Source organism: Lissotriton vulgaris, chromosome 5 (genome assembly GCF_964263255.1).
Source record: "Lissotriton vulgaris chromosome 5, aLisVul1.2, whole genome shotgun sequence".
Taxonomy (NCBI): domain Eukaryota; kingdom Metazoa; phylum Chordata; class Amphibia; order Caudata; family Salamandridae; genus Lissotriton; species Lissotriton vulgaris.
Genome location: NC_141693.1, coordinates 1,907,903,546 through 1,907,925,603, shown reverse-complemented (window position 1 = coordinate 1,907,925,603; position 22,058 = coordinate 1,907,903,546). Strand labels below are relative to the sequence as shown.

The window sequence follows — 22,058 nt, the reverse complement described above, 5'->3', positions numbered from 1 at the left end:
ATATATGTTCATGTGCTGACCCCATGATAAAACCAACTGGCCCAACATTTTTTATATTTTGACCCTGTGACCAAGCCAGTAGATCTGCCCTACTTAAAACAACACCCTATATACTGTTCCATGACATAGTCAGGCCTGCGTGGTGGGGAGGTCATACTGTTTGGTGAGTAGGCGCCCGACACCCTCAAGCCCGGGTATATGGCCAACCCCACGCCTGCATTGGGGTAGATATCTTAAGTTACATTTAAAAAAATAGAGATTCACAGAACCCCCCCCACAGATTATAGTTACATTATAGTTACGTGAAAATGTCAGTTAATACAAATCATTTTAAATTCATAAAACCATTCAAATTCACTAGTTATCGTTATCTCAAGTAACTATAACTTGTGACCTTATGTAACAATAACTTGCATTCTCGCCATGCACTGCTAATTACCTCACATAACACATCACTCATGACATGTTCTATGTCAATAATGATGGCAATACTGTGCATATATGTGTATATAGGGTTTTTATTTCCCTTATAATACTTGGCATGTGTGGTAAAGATGCTTGGTAAAGGCATGTGTGGTTAAGGCTGGGTGGTAAAAGCATGCATAGTAAAGGATTGTGACGCATCATCATACAGCCGCTGTAGCAAAAGGAACCACTTATAATGCACATTGACGTGTTACATGTCCTGGTAGTAAAAACACTCCTAAATAATTGTTTCCCTACTGTAAGGCGTACCTCTCCCATAGGATAACATTGGGTTACCTTATTACAGTTAATAAGTGGTAACGTTTGATTGGGAACAGGTAGGAAAGTCATGTGTATACTCAAACGAATTGTAATTTAAAACCTTCTTAAATGGTAAAGTCAGCTTGTAAGTCAGAAATCTGAAAAAATGCCACTTATAAAAAGTTTTAATTTTCTTGTCCTAATCAATGGTACTAGCAGCCTGTATCCGGGGCCACATGACTAGGTGTAGTTGGCAGTTGGCCTTTGTGTATCCACCCAGACAGTGAGACAAAGGGGGACTAGGTGTTGTCAGGAAGAGCCATCCTGTTAATATGGGTAGCAGGGGAGTAGCTTAGGCAGTAAGATTGAGGGGGTGTACGTTGCAGATTTATGAACAACCACTCTAACATTAAAAAGTTAAAAATACATTTTATGAGCTGCAGGACATGAGGATACACAAGAATGCAAACTGTTAGGGTGTCATTAAAAACACAATAGTTTTCAAAATACCAGGTTGAAAGGCAGAGACAAGAGAGAGAGGGAAAGAGAGAGTTTGTGTTCACTGTGGTCATGTTAAAATCGAAGGTGATATTCGACAGACACCTCACGATACCTGTCTGAAAGCACCTGTACCCAACTATTCATCACAGTATACATTTTGCAGCGGGGTGTAATGTCCCAAATCTCCCCTCCCCTGAAACTACGCATTTGATGGGAGGGTCAGAGCTGTTCTCTGCCCCAATTAAATTTAAAAGAGCTGCTTCAGCACAGTGACAACAAACTTGCCACCAGGCTATTGTCGCTCCAGACTCCTTGGAGTCCAGGCAGGGGATCGAAGGGAATTCCAGATATGGGGGAAAGTATAGAGGTTTCTTCCACTTCAAAGCAGGCGCCAGGTATAAATATTGCACCCTCAGACCAAACCTTCAGAACTCTCCAGAACCTGTATTCACTCCAGAAGACTACCCTGCTGTTGCTGGAGGCCTACCTGTTCACTGAGAATAAAGGCTGGACCTGCTCACTTCATCCCAAATTAGCCTTCGTGACTCCAAGGGTCTGTTGGCTGGCCTTCTCTTCCAAACAACAGTATCACAACCAGCTCCAGGAGACTCCCTGCAACTGGCGGGCTAACCTACTGCAGCAGGACCTCCTGTACCTGGATCTGCCTAAGCCCTGCAGGCTTCTGCTACAGTCAGTCCCTGACACCTAAGAGGTGCCTCCCCAGGTCTTGGGCCCTTGGCAGGCATCAAGGTGCACTCCTCAAGTGAAAAGAAGAAATCCTGAAGCTTCAGTCTCTTCGCGACCGTGAACAGGCCCATTCATGCCAAAATATTTCATTTTGCAACGACCACCAAAGCAAAGCTCTGGTGAACCTGGCTCTTCAGGCTGCAGGGAACCCTTTTCCCTACCGTGCTCTGGGAATTGTCTTTGTCATCCAGGCCTGGCCCTCATTGTGCTGAGGGGAACCTGAACTATCTATCTATCTATCTATCTATCTATCTATCTATCTATCTATCTATCTATCTATCTATCTATCTATCTATCTATCTATCTATCTATCTATCTATCTATCTATCTATCTATCTATCTATCTATCTATCTAAGATGAGAGGCAGTGTGTTCCTTCCCCACTTTCTATTTAAAAGGTTCGCTTGAACCAACTAGCTCTCTTGGGATGCACATGTGTGCCTGTGAGTGGTACTGCGACCTGTGAAGACTTGGTAAGCATTTCAAGCAAACCCAGATGACTTTTCATTTCTCTCTACTACTTCTGCCTCCTACTGATAAAGGGCTAAACCAAGAAGCATGTGTCTAGCGATAACAGCACTATCTGCACCAACTGTGGAAATAAACTACAGCAGTTTTTAAATAAGCTTTCTGCATTTACCAGAATGTAATGGGCTGAACTCTGCTGGGATGAAAGGCAGTGTGCTCCTTCCTCCCTCTCTTTTTAAAAGGTTTACTTGAGCCAAAAAGCTCCCCTGGTATGCACCTGTGTGCCTGTGAGTGGTACTGCAAACTGTGAAGCCTTGGTAGCGTTTTCCACAAACCCAGATTACTTTTGTTTTCTCTCTACTACTCCTGCTGTTGTACAGCTTATACTTTCTCAGCAAGAACTGTGTGTTGGTTGAACAACATAAAGTCAGTGTTGTGTGAGTCCGATTCTACGCACACCCCTAGGACATGTTGTCCATAAGTATTGCTACCTCAAAGTGCACCATCTATACCTCTAACCTGACAAGGTAACAAATGAATTGTGTAACCTCAAAACATGACAATTTTGACTCCCCAAGGAAATTGTGGTAACAGATGAGTATTTTTGCTTAGTAACTCATGCACCCAAAGAGATATAGATCTACTGAGAGGGTTTAAGGTATTCCAGATTGTGAAAGGCGCACAGCCGGGTAACCGTAGGATATTTTATGGTTGTCAGGTATTGTTTTTCCAGGCAATGGGGCGGGCGGTAATCCCTCGTAACCGCTCGAAGGTGGATCAGAAATCCACACAAGTGTATAAAAGCAACAGAAGCCCCTGCTCTAGGAAGAAAGTATTTGGAACTCAATGGTCTCAGGTTGGGAGTAACATTAGTAATGGAAGCACATCAACAATGTTATAAAGTCAAAAACCAATGTATCCAGAAAGAAATTTATAATGGAGAAGAATCCTTGATATGGAGAAAACTTTATTGTTCCTCTTGTTGTGGCCAACACGTGTTTCATCGCAGGGAAACAAGCTGCGAATCTTCAGGGCCTAGTTCCGATGAAAGCCGAGATTTTAGTGTTGTGGCCAAAAACCCATGCGGGCGAGAGTGTGATGAAGGCGCCTTAAGCGCGTAGTATAATTCGAACCTTATTGAGTTCTTAAAAGGGCCATGACCGGGAGGAGAAAAAGTTTGCAACTGTAACGTACGAACAGCAAAATCAGGCGGGTACACCTGGTTAGCTTAGTTCCCCCTCTTGTTGTTCCCGGCGCCGTTTGTCGAAGTAATTTCCTCAATTCCTTTTTAGAAACGGTCGCGCTCCTTGCCTCCTCCACTGACAACTTTGTGGCAATGGGGGATTTTAACATCCATTTCGATGACCCCTTTAATTCCCTGGGAGTAGATCTGCAGTGTGATCTTAAAGCATTTGAGATTAACCTGGTCATTTCCGGTGCAACGCACAGGAAGGGACACCTGCTCGATCCTATTTTTTCAACTCGGATCGCATCAAAGTACTGCCCGCGCTGGCTTTGCCCTGGACAGACCATTTTATGGGTCCGGCCCGGTGGCAGTTTGACGTCCCAGTGGCATCAACACCTAGGGTATACACGGTGGAAAGAGCTTGGTCTAGGCTCCCAGTGGACATCTGGGCGGTACATTTGGAGGCGTCCCGGCCTTCTTCCGGGCCTGACCCGTTAGTAGCTGACGAGAATTTAAACACCTGGCTGACCAACTCGCTCGACGTCATCCTCCCTAAGAAAAGACTTCTTACTAGGGGTAGGAGAGTGGGATCAGCCCCCTGGTATACGCCAGAGCTGAGAACACTGAGGAAGGGCTGCAAGAGGTTGGAGCGGACCTGGAGGAAGGACTGGAGCGAAGTGAGCCGGAGTGAATATCGGGTGGCTCTTAGTACCTATAAATCTGCCATCCGGGTAGCGAAATCTGAGTTTTTCAAGGAGAGAATAGGCCTCTCTTCCAACTCCTCGAAAGAATAGTTTAAGGTCATCAGAGAACTCTTGAAAACCCCCGAACCTCCGGTCATTCACGATAAACCACGTGAGAAATGCTCAGAACTTGCCTCCTTTTTCAAAACCAAAATAGAAAACATCTTGGCATCCTTACCTCGGCCAGCCCAGGAGACACTCTCTGTTGGTAATCCAGGGTCTCTGCCCAGGGTGCGGACGGCGGAGTTGAACTCCTTCGGTCCAGTTACTGAGGAAGCAGCTCTCAGGGTCTTGGCGACCGTGAAGAGTAGGTCTCCGAGAGACCCTGTACCAATGAAATATCTGAAGCAGGTAGCCTCTACTATCGGCGGCCCAGTGACGGACCTTATAAATCTATCCCTCACTCAAGGAGTGGTGCCCCCCAGTTGGAAGGGAGCGGTAGTTAAGGCTCTCTTGAAGAAGCCTAGCCTGGACCCCGCCGACCTTGCTAACTTTAGGCCTATTTCCTTGCTCCCCGGCCTTAGCAAGGTGGCGGAGAAACTTGTGAATAGTAGCCTATCGGGTTTCTTGGAATCCAACTCACTTTTGGGCGACTCCCAAACAGGTTTTCGCCCCGGCCAGGGGACGGACACTGCCTTGCTGGCAGTCGTGGAGAATGCCAGGAGCATTTTGGATTCAGGGGGATCGGTGGCAGTGATCCTCCTGGACTTCAGTGCGGCATTTGACACCGTAGACCACCAGGTGCTACTCCAACGGCTGTCGAGGGTGGGGGTCTCCGGGATGGCCCTGAAATGGCTCGCGTCCTTTTTGGAAGATCGGACGTTTGAGGTCTGGGAAGGCCACGAGAAGTTAACATCGGTCCCCCTCCAGTGTGGTGTACCACAGGGCTCATCGTTGAGCCCCACATTGTTCAACATTTATATGGCCCCACTGGAGAGTGTGGTGCTGCCACTGGGTATCAAGATTATCAGCTACGCTGATGATGCCCAGCTGGTGGTAGGGCTTCCCCAGTCAGTGAACCAACCCGATCGGCTGCACACATGCTTAGCTAAGATCTTTACTTTTTATGATTATGTAATTTTATAATCGAATAAAAGTTATGAAACTGAAGATCTTTACTTGGATGTGCAACTCAGCACTTAAACTTAACGGTTCAAAAACCGAACTGATGATGATGCTGGGGAACTCCCCTCCCTCCTTGTCCCCCAGTAGCTGGCCTAGTTGTCTGGGAGCGCCACCCACCCCTAAACAGGAGATTAAGAGCTTGGGGGTGTGGCTGGAGCAGGACCTGTCTTTTAAGTCACACGCAAAAAAGACCGCAGGCGTGTGTTTCGGCCTGCTCAGGTCAGCCCGGAAAGATCCTACCCCTCCTCCCGATAGCCTCCAGGAGGTTACTAATTCAGGGGCTCATCATTTCACGGCTGGATTACAGCAATGCGTTGTTTCTAGGGGCTCCAGAGGCAACGTTAAACAAACTGCAGCAAGTACAAAATGCTGCTGCCAGGCTCTTGACGGACCTTCCCAGGCGGCAATCAGCTCGCCCCGCGCTGAAGGCGCTTCATTGGCTCCCTATTAGAGAGAGGGTGAAGTTTAAAGCACTTTGTATCGCCCATAAAATTCTGCAGGGGAAAGGGCCACCTATCCTACGGGGTATGGTGCAATCCTACAAAGCCCCCCGTTCCCTTCGCTCAGATCACCAACATCTGCTGCAAGTCGCGAGAGTAAGGAAGGCCAGGACCGGTGGTAGAAGATTTTCCATAAATGTGGCAACATTGTGGAATTCCCTCCCGCTGGACCTGCGCTCCGAAACGGGCACCTTACGTTTTCGCAAACTTTTAAAGACTCATCTGTTCCCTGCCTAACGCTTTTGTTCCTGATATGGTATGTCTCTCTGGATGAGCGCTGGGATGCCCAAGGGTAACCACGCGCGATATAAAACTCATTAATAATAATAATAATAATAATGTTTAGTGTTCAACAATAGACACGTGGTGGTGTTGTACCTGATCTTAGAATGTGCTCATATGACACTTCTCTCTACTAATGAAGGGCTACCCCCAGCAACACATGTCCAGAGATAACAGCACTATCTGCACCAACTGTAGTGAAAAACAACAGAAACTTTGAAGTAAGCATACTGCATTTACCGGAAGGCATTGGGGCGAACAGTGCTGATATGAGAGGCTGTGTGCTCCCTCCCCCCTCTCTGTTTAAAGGGCTTCCTTGAGCCAACAAGCTGACAAGCTTTCCTAAGATGCAGCTGTGTGCCTTTGAGTAGTACTGGGAATTGTGAAGACTTGGGCAATATTTCTAGCAAACCCGGATGATACATCTTTTCTCTCTACTACTTCTGCTCTCTATTGATGGAAGACCAATCCCAGAAACACATGTCTAGAGACAACAGCACTCTATGTACCAACCGTGGTGAAAAACTACAGCAACTTTGAAGTAAGCATGCCACGTTTACTAAAATACAATGGGGTGAACTGTGCTGGGATGAATGGTAGTGTGCTCCTTCCCCCTTTCTTTGACAAAAAGCTAGTGTTAGGTTTCTTTGTGCGTGGTGGAGGCGAACCCTTTCGATGTGCAAGTGTGGCAGATGACACCTTTGCCCCATTCATGCTGTCGGGATGGCCCATTCTGTCCACACCTAAGCCCTATTCTTGTACTGTCTTAGAGGAATAAACAAAGCCTATCAGCTGGGCAACGTGACTGTGAACACTGGCAGCAGGTACTAAATAGTTAGGACAAAAAAATGCAAAATTTCTAAAAGTGGGATTTTCAGAATTAGGACTTATGATCCGATTTTACCAGTAAAGAAGATTTTAGATTACGCTTCATTTGAGACTAAACATGACATGTCTACCTCTTCCCAATCAGAAGTTAACACTTATTAAAAGTAATCAGGTATGCCAATGTTATCCTATGGGAAATGTAGACCTTACAGGAGCGAAAAAACATTTTAGGAGTCTTTCACTACTAGAACATGTAATACTTGAAAGCACCACCTACCTTTCAAGAAACAAAACAAATTAAAAAAACAAAAGAAAAGCATGAAGTTTCATGTTACACGAAAGTTTACAAAATAATACATAACAGCATCATTCAAAATCATTCAACTTTTTAGAAGATTTTGCATTGAGTACAATTCTACTACCTCTTGAAGATCATTCAGTTAGTAAAGTATTGATGTTTGGTGCACCCCAAAAATATTGTTATTCACATTATTCACAGAACTACCTACTGAATCAACAACAAAATCTGGCATGTAGATTTCATCAGCATTCACACACACATCTTTGTTAACTTTAGCAAATCTTGGCTCCACCATGAACCAATATTAGGAAGACAATGGCGACGTTCCATGCCTTAGAAAACGTTGGGTCTCCCTTGATGCCATGTCTAGGAATCTTGATCTTTAGACAATCTACAACTTGCAAAGAATTTGGCCTTGCACACTTGGAATCCATGTATTGACAATTATCAGATTTGTTGCACAAACGCATTATATTATCTTTTGCTAGGTATAAATACCCCTCATGAAACGTTCAACGGTACATCCACTAAGTCAACTAGGATTTAGTCCTTGTCTCAGCTTTCTTCCTTTCATTAACAAGTAAGGACAAAGCCATTAGATGTATGAGGGATACAATGGTGTGACCAAATTAACTCAGAAATACAATTCTTTACATCAATTCTAGACTTGCTGGCTAACTCAACAGCTTCCACAATCAATATAGTCAACCCTTCCACTAAACCATTCATTGGAGGTAAATACAAAGCTGGAATTTCCTCCTTTTTTAAACATTCTTGTGAAAATGTAATGACTTCATTATTATTGAGTGTAGATATTCATTTGGGTTTTCCATCTTGAAAAATAGTCAGTAACCACTAAGGCATTAGATTTTCATGGAACAACACCGTCATATGGGCTTAAAAGATCTATAGCCAGGTCCTTCCATGGCTCACCAGCCATCACTCTCCTAATATTATAGACACATAATGTCTTCAAAACTTTATCAGAATTCTGGCATAACTCAAAATTCTTAACAAAACGTACAATGTCAGCATCCATAATTGCTCATCAAAAAAACTCTCCAGCCTTTTTAATGGTACCAGATTTCCCCAGATGGCCTAAATGTGCAATAGAAAAAATGTCACATCTTATATTTTTAGGTGGAACAAAACATTGGCCCTTCATAACTAACTCCTCAATGGATAAACTATTCTTGATCTTCCAAAATTCTTGTAGTTAGATAGATGGTTAGATAGATGGTTTTCTAAAGGTCAACTTTCCACAATGTATTTTCGAAGAGAATTACGTTCTTCATCTTTCAATGAAGTTTCAATTTATTTAGCTGTAGTAAGAATATGACCAACCAATGAAAACAGCATCATAAACAGATTCTACAAATAACTCTTCCACATCATCTCCATCAGCTGGTTTGTCTTGACTCTTCGACAATCTTGATAAACAGTCATCTCCTACATTTTTAATACCTGGCAAATATATTAATATAATTTAGCTAAGACTCTTATAACTCTTGACAAAGCCTTTTCAACACCATTCGTGGACAGGAAAGAAATAAGACGTTTATGATCTGTCCTCAGTTGAAATGATTTACCCCAAACATACGTCTTGAAGACTCCTATTTAGCAGCTGTAAACTTACAATCTGCAAAAGGTAAAGCCCTAGAGGCAAAAGTGACAGTAAAGTCAACATCACCTTTAAAGTAACTCAAATTAGCTCCTAAACCATTAGCACTGACATCAACAGTCACAACATTGCGTGCATTGCAAGAGTATGCAGATAAAGGTGAAGAATTAACAATCTGTGTTTTCAATGTAACAAAGGCTTGTTCTTGTTTTCCACCATCTACATATTTGACAACTTTTTTTAATAGTAACCAGAGAGGCAAAGAAATGCCGCTAAATATTTTTACAAATCTGGAATAGTACTTGCATGTTCAAAAATAAAGATCTGAGTTGATCTTTATCACTGGTAGACTGAATAGACTTAATTGCTGCTAGAAACTGGGTTTCTGTTTGGCAGAGGTATGCATTCTGTCCAAGCAGAAACCACCATCCAAGCCACAAACAGTCTAAATTAACCTGTGCTCACCTTCCGGTAGCTTGTTGCAGAGTAGTCAGGCTTAACTTCAGGGAAAATGTGTAAAGTATTTGTGCAATACTTTAAACAGTAAAACAGTGAAACGACCTCACAAAAAGAATCCACATCAGTTTAGAAAAAGAGAATTTAATATAATAAATAAAACAAGACCCAAAAACCCAATAAGTAGAACTTGAGGTATGATTTTTTAAAGAATAACTGTAAATTAGCGCTTAGAAGCAATAGGATATCTGGCCAGGGCAAAGTCAATAGTTAAGTCTCATGGAGCATGGGCCAGATAGAGGGACCCGTTTGGGCCTCCTTAACAAAAGTACCTTGATCTTGTTTTGCATGGACATGGAGAAAGATTTGGAGTGCAGCTGAGGTGCTGCTTTGGCCCTGATCCCACAACAGAGGCAAATACATTGGTTCAGAGGGTTCCAAATGTGATGCGTTGGTTCTGCTCCTGTAGAAGAAGATGCATTAATTCTCAGGGTTTGGGGCTAGCCCTGCCGAGAGGGACATTTTCCAAATATTACCTCAAGGTAATCTTTCCTTGGTGAAATACCAGCATCAGAAATTATATGACCCAAATAATCCACCTTCAACCGTAAGAATTTACTGGAAGAATTTACACTTGTCCAACTGAATAATAATGCCCTTCTGTCCAATTTTGCAAACAGTTTCTAAATGTGTGGTAATAGATAGCAATACACTACAATCTGTTTATTTAAAGACCTGAGATGTACACATATCCTCAACTTGCCAGTTTTCTTCTTAACTAATAGCATGAGAGAAACCCATTCAGCTGAATCTACAGATCCATTAATGCCTCTTTGTACATACCTTTTATTATCATAGAAAATTCTTTCTCAACAGACAGTGAGTGGCACATGCCTTTGTTTATGTTTAACAGGACACTCATTATGTATAAGCTGAATGTGGTGTGTGAAACCAATCACTTTTCCTAATTCATAAGGAAATAATTGCTTTGTGAGTATTTAATAACTTTTCCAATCGATTATGCTTGAATTTTAAACTATTGGCCATTTGCCCTCCTTCAGCAATAAACACTGTGGATTATCATTAGGAATTAATGACACTACTAACTTGCCCTGATGTTTCCAACCCTAATACATGTTGACCATCAATAACTACATATCATTGCATAAAATAGCCCTGTGCATAAAACTAATATCAGCCACAAAATACCCAATCATATTATTTGCTTTTTCACCAAAAGCAAAAACTTTGATGTCATTGGGTTCAAGTTTCATGGTAAACAGACTTTTATTTAAAAAAAATGATGTTGAAGGAGACCCATAATCTGGCACGGCTTCTTTTTTTTCCCCTCATTACCAATCTCACACTTTGGTGGAACATAAGGTTCCTTATCAATTGCAACCAACTTAACATAAACATTTCAATCATTGGACAAGATATGCTTATTCTCATCAGTGACCAAATTTACTTTGTCCTTTTCCACCCCACACTCTACAATATTTCCCCAAATTTCCCCTAATTGGAGATGTGTGGACCAGCTGACACCTTTATGGCTATGAGGGATGATTAAGATACCCCTCTTACTTTTGATACAGAAGATATTCGGGACTTACTGCCCTATCCTGATGATGACCTCACATTAACTCGACCCTGAAATGCCGTTGACAATAGACACCTTTAGACTCTAATCATTGGACTTCAAAAATAAAGAAAAAACAGTAGTAATGTGTCTTTTTTAACTCTTATGATGCAATGTTGTTTCACTGGTCACTTATCACTGCACACCTGTTCAAATTTGTGAGCACTTGATCATTCGGAACATACTGCATGAAATCATTTCTTTGTACTGCAAAAAATAAAAAGATAATCAGTTCCTGTCTTATAGACATTTAATTCATTTAGGTTAATATGGGTTACATATGTACATATGTACTATGTATAATCTAATAATATAGGTAACACGTACTATGTATATTCTGATAATAGTAAAAATAACTTCTTTCTGATTCTCTATATATGATTTAGACATTACTTTTTTAGGTCTCGCTGAGTCAGCGCGCATGAATAATTCTCTGATGCGCACAAGACCCCTGAAGATGGACTATATAAAACCCCAATTCCTAAATAAATGTCTCAAAGGTTTTTTTTTTTAAGTAAGGTATCCCGGCTATTTTTAAGTACTTCTCATTTTGGCAGACATGGAAACTGGGGCACGGCATTGCACTGCTTTTCTGCTTGTGATTATGTGTCACTTAAAGTGTCACACAAGCCTTGCAAATGCTACACGTGGGTAAACAGCAACTATAGAAATGTCAGACATGCACAGAGACAATGTGGCAGCTGTGAAGCTCCTTCAACCCCCACCCACTCCATCTCAACTTCTCCGCTTCCTTTTATCTGCTCTGAGTGACTTCCCCACACCCTTCTTCATAGTCTCCCTACGTCCCTTTATAATGCGCCCCACCCACCATTTCCTGCCTCTGTGACCTCGCTGCTTCCCTTTAGCTACCCTTAGAGACCACCCTCAATTCCTCTGTGACATCACTGCTTCCCTTTAGCTTCCCCTAGAGACATGCCTGCTCCTACGTGACCCCAGCTGATGGCTTTCGAAAGTGATTGCCTGTGACTTCCATTAGTGGCACTTTCAGGATTACCAAGCATTGGCATAGCCAATAGGTTTCGCCTTTCAGACCTTATAAGTGTTTAGCCATGCAACAGTTAATGTTGTTGCACTAAGGCTATTGTGCTGCATAACTAAATGCTTATAAGGTCCCAAAGGCGAGGCCTATTGGCTATGCCAATGCTTGTTTCTATTGTTAATTACACAAAGAACCCCTTCTTCCAGAAAAAAACCATATTGTATCACCCTAGACACTCAAACATGTTGGGGTTCCCCTTGTTTTCAATATTTCATACACATTAAGCACTTTGGCTTCAATAGTGTTAGTTCATGACTTGAGGAGTTATATCCTGAAACCCTTGCTCATTCTAACTACTAGAAGGGGGATGTGAGCATTTGCAATAAGGAAGGGGTGGTTACCCAAACCAACAGATGATGATTATTACCCAACCCAACACAAAAATATCACATCAACAGATGAAGAACTAATTTCCCTGCGCTTCTAGCCTAGATTCAGTGTGGGATCACTGTCTTCCTAAAGTTCCAACACTCATCGCTTAAGACCTGTAAGATGGTGCCATAGCCAATCCTACCTTCATTAAATACACAGTTATTGCTGATGCTGACAACTGAGGATGAATTATTCCATACATATACTCCCATGATCGAAAGGAACAGGAAATCACAAGTCATACAGTTTATTGCACATAATAACCCTTGCCCTTGATTCTCCTACAGGATGGTGGTGATCCGTCACGCGGTGGTGTTTGTCTTCGCGCTTCTTCTTTCGAGACATGGAGGTGAATCTTCAGGTAGGAATCCTTTCTGTTGCAAATTTTAATAAGTGTGTGAAGCAGCAGTGCAAAGGGGCGCGAGGCAGTGTTCTGCCTTACCTCAGAAGATACCTGAGACCTCTAACTGCATGAAACTGTCTACAAATCTCTCAAGTATATGAGCAATACCTTCCAAAACCCAACAGGTTGCTTTAAATTCCATCTGTTTACAAAAAGATGAAACACCTAATTCACTGAGCTATGCCCAAAGCAGATGCCCCACTAAAAGAAGCAGCAAGGCAAAATGTCAGCACTAATTCAGAGCCTCAGATGTGGTTGGATCTAATCCTCACAAATAGGTCTACTTACACAGATGTTATACCAGTTAGGAGGATTTATTTTGGAGCAAATCTAGTTGCAGAAGAGAATAAATAGATTAGCTTTCAAAATAGGAAAGAGAAACCAGTATCATCGATATAGTTAGTGGTATACAGGAATTTATTCCTACTGAGGCAAAATGTGTGCCCCTTGGAGAAACAAAAATGAAATAGACTACATATTTTGCCTTAGAGATACTTTTCGAGTAAACCTTGCTACCAGTAGACTTAGAGAGACTATGGGAATCTTTTCTGGATGATAGGTGATTTTATAAGTGTCTGATTAGGCCCTAAAAGTGGATGGTTTTATAAATTCCATGGCGAAACACGCAGTGGCTGCCTTTATGTACCACAAGGAGCTAATAAATGTCAAATGGACCATACTCAGCTGATTGTGATTATTAAAGAGTTAGGATAATACCTCAAATACTTGTGAATCTGGGTAATTCCAGGTGTTGGAAGGTGTTGCGCTGCCTCCTTCCACCAAATGCTGTAACCCTAATGCTTGTCATCCTGGATAGAATTATTGATATGTAGAGTGGTGGGGCGGGGAGGAGGAGTGAGAAATAAAAACTTGTGTTTTTTATAAACCCACCTGGAATTGCGCTCGCCGCCGCCTCTACCTGGTCCTCTTGGTCTTGCTCGAGTCCGGCAGCAGGAAGCACCTAGGCTCCCAGTCCCCCTCAGCCAATCACAACGCTGCATGGCAATGTTGAGACTGGTCTTTGCACCGTGGTTCTGTGCTCAGACAGGGGCTCTGGGCCTGGGCATGTGCTTCACCCGGGCTGTAATGCAGCCTGGGTGGAGACATTCTTGTCTCTTGCATTTCACTGGGTCTTTTCTTCTTTCTTTTTTCTTATTAGTGATTCTTTCACTAAGTACACCTCTACACATGTATTTTATTTTACTGGACACTATACATCTTTTTTACTTTATATGAGAAAGTTGCCGATAATGATAAATACGTAGGGAAGCTGGTGAGACCCTGCCAGTAGCTCCTCGGGTGATGCACACGTGAGGCACTTTCTCTTTGTCACACACATTTTTGGTGGGACACATTTTCTAATGTTATTTGTATATGTTGTTGTGAGTGTTCTGACACACACCTGTCTCTTTTTTCCTTTTTTAAAGTTAATACATTTTTCTGGGCTTAGAGGACCGCATTAGACTGTGTAATTATTGAAACAGATGTTTGGTTGAGGTAAATTCCCCCCCCACCCCCCGATACCGGTCCTACTAAAATATTGAAGAGTGCCCTGATAGCCAGATTCTAGTTGTTTGAATAATTGATGGGCAGAGGATGAGCTGTTTTAAAATTGTCCCTCTATAGCTCCTTGTTGTCTAGATGCTCACTAGTGGTGACACAAGGCACATCATTGTGATTTCCATTGCAGTGGGGACTGGGGGGGGGCTCAGGCTGCTATCATGTCTAGCAAAGTGCAGTATTTGTTTACGCATACCCAGGGTGTAATAAATGGAGTATTTATTAAGGGATGTGTTCTTAAGCAACAACCACAATTTTTCTCAGGGTGAAGTCACAAGCAAATCCTAAATTAAACTGTGCTCAACCCTCGGGTAGCTTGGCACAGAGCAGTCAGGCTTAACTCAGAGGCAATGTGTAACATATTTATGCAATCTTTCATACAGTAACACTTTACAATCACACCACAAAAGGAACCCAAACAAGTTACAAATAAGTAGAGTATATTTTAATAATTAAAACAAGACCAGAGTGACAAAAAACCAATCAGCAAAACCGGAGACATGCAATTTAAAAGAAAAATAATGCCAAAAAGCAGAAAGCGCTAACAGTGGTATCTGGTCTAACTGGACCGGGACAAGGCACAAGTTTAGGCCCACCGCGATGGAGCATGGGCTGGCTACAGGGACCCAGTTAGGCCCGCTGAACAGAATAACTTAAATCCTGTAGATGTGTTGGTTCCGAGATGTGGCAAGACTGCGATGCGAGGTCCTGCGGCGTCATTAAGGATCCCATCCACAAGGATTGCGCTGCAAAGTTGATGTGGTGTGTCGGTTGCTAGGGGCTAAAAAGCCGAGTCCGGCGTTGAGAGTGCTGTCAACGAGAGATGCGAAGGCCTGTGTTGAGACTGTGCCCTGCAGTTGAAGAGGTGCATCAGTGCGGGGCTGCGAGGGGATGTTGACTCCCTGTAACAGGAAGATCCACATAGCTGAGGAGTTGCATCACTTCTAATTGGGTCTGTGCCACACAGCAGAGGAGATGCATTTGTTCTGCTGAATCCACAAATGAGCTTCAGACCACCTCAGGCCCATCTACATGGATTCAGGACTGGGGTTTCACCACTTGGCACAGTCAAGGTGCAGAAGCAAGGTTGGTTGATAGCCTGTTGTGCCCCGGAGGCCTCAGTTCAGGGAGCCAGCCAGCAGACCCTTGGAGTCACTCTGGGTTCGAGAGTTGCAGATCCAGTCCTTCTCACCCAGGAAAAAGTGCAGCAAGCAGCAGGTCAGAACAGCAGAGAAGCAGATCCTTTAGCGCCGCAGATCCAGTCCTTCTCACCGAGGAAAAAGTGCAGCAAGCAGCAGGTCAGCACAGCAGAGAAGCAGTTCCTTCAGTGCCGCAATCAAGAGAGTGGCAATCCTTTAAGTAGCACACCAGTTCTTCTTCCTGGCAGAGCATCCACAGTACTGAAGTGTTTGTGTCTGAGGTCCACTATTTATAATGAGTTTTTTCTTTAAAGTAGGGAGAAACCTACAGAGGTTCTCATTTGAAATGGCCAGGTGCCCTGCCTTCCAAACTAATTACAGAGGGTTATGTAATCCTTTGTGTGGAGACAGAACACAGCCTATTCAAGTATAAGAAGGGCTTTACTCAGCTCCTCCCTCCCATCCTGCCAATGATGATGAATCCAGGCCCATCTGAGTACCCTATAGTGTGGGCTATCTAGGAGGAATATACAAAGCCCAACTCTCAGCTACACCCGGTCATGTGACCCAGAAACAGATTGCAGGCTGCAAATGGGTGAGGTAGGAAAATGCCAACTTTCTAAAAGTGGCATTTCCAAAATTGTCATTTAAAAGTACGACTTTACCATAAGTTAGGATTTTTCATTCCAATTCCAAAGACACCAAACAGGAACTGGTTACCTGCTCCCATTTGGAAATTACAGTTATTTAAGTGTAAAAAGGCAATTCCAATGTTATCCTATGGGAGAGGTAGGCCTTTCAGTTGTGAAAAACAAATATAATAGTGTTGTGCTACCAGGACATGTAAAATATTAAAGTACATGTACAACTTTTTTAATACACTGCATTATGCCCTCTGGGTTTTCCAGGGCCTGCCCTAGGGGTGACATATGTATTAGAAAGGATAGGCTTGGCAAAAGGTTTATTTTGCTAGGTCGAACTTGGCAGGGTTGAGACATGTGTAAAGGGCTCCTTAAGTGGGTGGCAGAATCAGGGCTACAAGCCCACTAGAAGCATTTAGTTTACAGCCCCTGGGTACCTGTAGTGCCACTTTAACAGGGACTCACAAGTAAATTAAATGTGCCTATTGGGCTTAAGTCTATTCTAACATGTTTTACAGAGAGACGACAAGCTTTTTTAGCAGTGGTAAAGTGCACAGAGTCCTATGGCCACCAAAAATGAATTCAGCAAAAATAGGAGGAGGAAGACAAAAAGTCTGGGGATGACCCTGCAGAAATCAAGTCCAACATGAGACCATACCACAAGACTCACATTTCAGCTAGAACAGCATTGCAGTGAGTGGAGACCTTCGGACATGAGTGCACAGATGTGCAGTGGAAAGAGACATAGGGGAAATATGCTTGTCCTTCTTTGCATATAGGAAACACAAATAACACAGGCACTGGCCATGTAGATCTACATGTTATCTGCCAATTGTGGAAACTGAAGTAATTTCAGTGCAATCACCCATGCTATTGGTAAAATACACATTGTGACATCATAGAATGAAGATGCTGAGCCATTTCAATATGACTTTTTTTGACTGAGAAGACAGTGATCCCGGTTCCTTTCATCTGTTGAATCCTGCCAGCATGGTGTTCTAGGGCCCTCTGTAATGTCTGAACCCCAAGTGCAAATTATTCAGTATTGAAGAAACTATTGAGCAGTGAGTAGTATTGTGTATAATTCACCTTACAACCTCCCAATCTAATATCAAAAACATAAAAGGCCTCTGATTCTTAAAGGGATTTTCTTAAATTGGCACCGTCATAGTAATGGTTCACACTCAAGATAAATTTCCCTTATTTGACTAAACTCTTGTCCATTACCGTTGCCTGCTTCTTCATGGGGTCCTCTCCTCATGTTGGATAAGACATTTTTAAATCAGGGTTGACTCCAAATAGGAGCTCTCTGTAGGAGACTTACTGGTCTTTCAGTTTCCAGCCCAAAAATGTTTGTGCATACATTTACTCCTTTTTAAGTCAAGACTAGTGTTGCAGTGCATGTGTTGCTCACTCTGCAAGGCATGCTACAGTAGGGTATGTTTTAAAAGTGGTGTGGAAGCCCCGTCCTTATTTTTCATTGGCTGGTGTCATTTTCCATGGCAAATGCTGACTTCCGATTGATAATGAGGCTTCTTAGTCCCTCCTTGTTACCGCTCTGTCTCCTTTTGCGACCGCCCATCAGGACTGGATTTTTTACTTGCGGCGTTACGTGGTCTTCTTCATTAGTGGGTAGGCACTTTCTTTTTCATTTCATTTCATTCGGCTTTGGCAATGGCGGTGCGTGTTTATATTTGCATTGCGCTTTCACTTTAACAATAGCTGCCGCCCCACCCCGCAGGCGCTGTGTGGGCCTGCAGATTTTGTTAAAGTTTTCATCTTACTTCACGGATACCAATGCAAAATCCAAAATGCTAATACAAAGCCTGGGAGGGCTGTTTGTTGTTTGTTCTAAAACCTAAGTCAAATCTTCCTTGTATATATCGAACATCAATCCCCACTATTTATTCATACTTTCCTCCACCTTCCCCTTTGAGAAATGTTTCTCCTCCTGGACACCTCCAGATTCGATACCATGTTTTATGTTAGGCTACAGATATTATTTCCCCATGGGGGCAGAGAATTGAGATTGCAACACTGCAATTAATGCGATTGCCAGAACTGCCCTGGTGTTGGAACACAGCCAGCTTGTTAGAAGCAGCGAGAACCTGAGTACGTTCCTGATTATTCAGAAGGGCCAGTTTCAGGTCAAATGCAACTTGGACCTTGGTAAGATCTTATATTCCATTTCAGGGCTGAAAGTCAAAACGGTCCTGTGGCACATTCCTGTCAACTCGCACTTCATCAATTGCGGAAGATAAAAGAAATAAATACATTATATATCCTTTGGATGCTGAAGTACAAGATCTTTGGCTTACAAAAAAGGAACAAAGTGTTTGATTGACGTTCAATCACCACGCCTTTGGGTTCAAGCTAACTGAAGCGGCTCCTTGGGTTTCCAAAAGACCAACATCCAATCGATATACCTTTTACTCCTGTGCCTCGGGGGGCTGCTCCTGAATATTTTAACCGGAACCAGTATTGTTTTTAGAATAAATCTACGTTTATTCTCCATGGGTCTTTGGATAATTCTCGGTACTCAATGTGTATACAAACTTCGATCTGAGTTACTTTGCCAAACCCAGCCTGAGAGCATTTGAGAACTGCAATAACTATTTCATGTATCATGGTTTTGAACCTTGGTCTCAGTTGTAGTCCCTATCAGAAAATGGTTCCAGCCCTGTTGGCTCAATGCTGCATTCAAGATGATTATGATTCCTTTTTAGGGCCCCCATTTACGGGCGACCTCCCTGAATCTGGAAACTGGAGGCTCTCATCCATGTCTGTAATACTCACAACCTATCTACTTAAGAACCACAAATCCCAAACTTATCTTTGCCGTCTCTCTGCACATCGGGATTCGTGCAGTGTAATCCAGCACCAGCCAGCTAAGGCAACGGACGGAAGGCTAAAACGTGTTCCCAACCCTCATATAATCTGTTGAATGTGCATTTCATGTGAACCTTGACTCTAGGTTACAATATGCTTTGTAAACACCTACTGTATGTGGTCATTTTAACCAACACTGTCGACCGTAACACATGTCAGAGCTGTCCTCACTTTTGAGGTCGAGCCTGGGCAGTGCATGCGCTGCTCTGCAAGGCATGCTATATTGGAGTATGGGCTTGAAGCTCCGCCTACTTGCTTCCCATATTTTTCATTGTCTTGTGTAAATGTCATTTTTAAATAGTGGCTTCTGATTCATTAATAGGCTTGTTAGTCCCTCCCTAGTACCGCCCTGTCTTCATTTGTAACCTCCCATGAGGACTGGCCCTTTTGCCTTTGTTGTTACACTGTATGTTTTATTTAGTCTGTGAGCACTATTTTGTTTGAGTTTCTCCTACCTCAGGCACTACATGCTTTCCTGCAACATTCAGTGTGCCATGCACTCTGCCCCTCTCAGATATTTATTCCCAGTTCTCTGGGTCAAGCAGGAGGTCACTGCTGACCAGTGGGAGCAGGCAAACTCCCCAAAAATATGGCCACATCCTGCAGAGTGTAGCATTATTTTGTCCCACAGTGCACCAAATCTTCCAAATTCATAATGTCTGATTTCCAGCAGAGAGTCAAGAGCTGGCTAAACACACACTCTAGGATGGCTTATTTCCATAGACTTTCCCCCTACCATCTGCACATGCCTTCCCTAATCCTAGGTCTGGTTGGGGTCAAAAGTGTAGAGTGGAAACTAACTCTGTGGCCATCCCTCTGCCTTTGAAGACCATGGTTTACGACTCCTCCCCCTGCTCTGGCATTCCTGTGCAACAGCACACTGCCCTCCTAGCAGAGCTGGTTAACCCCAGGGGCTCTTTATCACCTCTTCAAGGCAGCTTGACTAATTCACTTAACTCTGACCAATCACAGCTGACCACTAGAATGCTGAATTTGGACGTACAAACAAGAAAGTCTAATAACTTCTTGTATGTACACTTTAGGAGAAATTCAACAATAAGATATTGTTGGATTTATTAATACCATTCTGGGAAGTGTTTGAATGGGATTTCTAGCCTGTTCCTATCAAGAGTTATTAGTTACTAACATCTTGTCATGTTAACCTATGTGGGATTGCAATGTGGATAATGACTTGGACCTTTTTTCTAGCACTAGGGCTTATAAAAATATATGTTATAAGTACTTCACTGATTTCTACAGGACCCACAACCCATGTGCAACTAGGGGAGACTTTAGGGGTTCTGAATCTGTAGAAATATTGCAGATCCTCCCTCCACAGTGCTCCTAGCATCAAAGTCAATTTTGAGCAGCAGCACTTTACCACAATATGGGGAGTGAAATGTGAAATGTCACTTAACCCAGGGCATATAAAACTCATGTTATAAGGGTGTATCTTATAAATATCTGACCCCCCACCCCTGGGACTTCTAGGGGAAACCCTGGGGGTTCCTAATATGCCAAAACATCGTAGGTTATCCATTTTAAGTGCCACAAACCCCAAAGTCACGTTTGGGCACAATTTACTTTTTAAAAGCAGTCCTGGCACCCAGGGCTGCTTTTAAACTGACCTCAGGCTTCGACAGTGCACACATGCAAGTGCAAAAAGAGCTGCTGGCCTCTAAACTGCCATGCCGTAGGGTACTAGGGACTTCTAGGTAGTTTCAAGCCCCCTGTCCTATTATATACTAGGGGCTTATAAGGTAGGTCATGCCAATCACAGGGGTACCCCACCACACCATTGTGTACCCTAGTGTATGTAGGTATTTTAACTGCATTCTAATGTGTCTCTTTCAGCATAGCACTGGCTCTGGGCCTGGTTAGGCAGAACCCAGGGTCAGGCAGGTTCGGTTACCACCAGTACCATTCAGCAAAAGTTGGGGGGTGACCAGAACACAGGATGACTGTGCAACATAGCCCCCCCAAACGAAAGGTGATGGGTTACTAACCTACACCCTGGTACTCCTCATCAGCTAAGTGGAAAAACCTGGAAAGTCCATCTGCATTTGCATGGGCAATCCCAGGTCTGTGTTCCACTGTAAATTCCATTCCCTGCAGGGAAATGGACCACCTTAACAGCTTGGGATACTCCCCTCTCATCTGCATGAGCCATCTGAGAGGTCTGTAGCCAGTTTGAACATGAAAGTGATTCCCAAACAAATATGGTCTCACCTTTTCAGGGACCGAACCACAGCAAAAGCCTCTCTCTCAATGGCACTCAACCTCTGCTCTCTGGGAAGAAGCCTCCTACTAATGAAGGCAACTGGCTGATCTAGGCCCTCTTCATTTAGCTGTGACAGTACTGCCCCAATCCCTTGCTCAAAGCATCTGTCTGAACCACACCTTCTTTTGTGTAGTCAGGGGCCAGCAGTACTGGTGCTGAACACATAGCAGCTTTCAGATTGTCAAAATACCTTCTGACACTCTGGGGTCTAATACACCTTTTTGGGCCTCTTCTTAGAAGTCAGTTCAGTTAGGGGCCCTACAATGGTCCTCATAATTTTGAACAAACCTTCTATAATACCCTGTCAGTCCAAGTAATGCCCTAACCTGAGTCTGGGTAACAGGAGCTGTCCAATCCAAGATAGTTCGGATTTTCGCGTGGAGAGGCTGTACATGGCCCCCACCTACCAGGTGGCCCAGGTACACCACAGAACTCTGTCATATGTGGCACTTACTTACCTTAATAGTCAGGTCTGCTTGCTGCATGGCCTGAAACACTTCCCTTAGGTGGCTTAAGTGATCCTCCCAGCTATATCATCTAGGTAAGCTGCACTGAACTGTTCCAACCCAGACAAGAACCTATTCACCATC

At 43.2% G+C, this 22,058-nt stretch overlaps 1 protein-coding gene across 1 annotated transcript in view; it reads left to right on the top strand.

Annotated features, from left to right (window-relative positions):
* Positions 1-22,058, top strand: part of LOC147717693 (butyrophilin-like protein 2) — a 157,589-nt gene that overhangs the window by 4,876 nt on the left and 130,655 nt on the right. Inside the window, exon 2 of the mRNA XM_086924479.1 lies at positions 12,843-12,916. Within this exon, the coding sequence (XP_086780605.1) occupies positions 12,844-12,916 (73 nt within the window). The 5' untranslated portion in view covers position 12,843. The remainder of the gene's footprint in view (positions 1-12,842; positions 12,917-22,058) is intronic.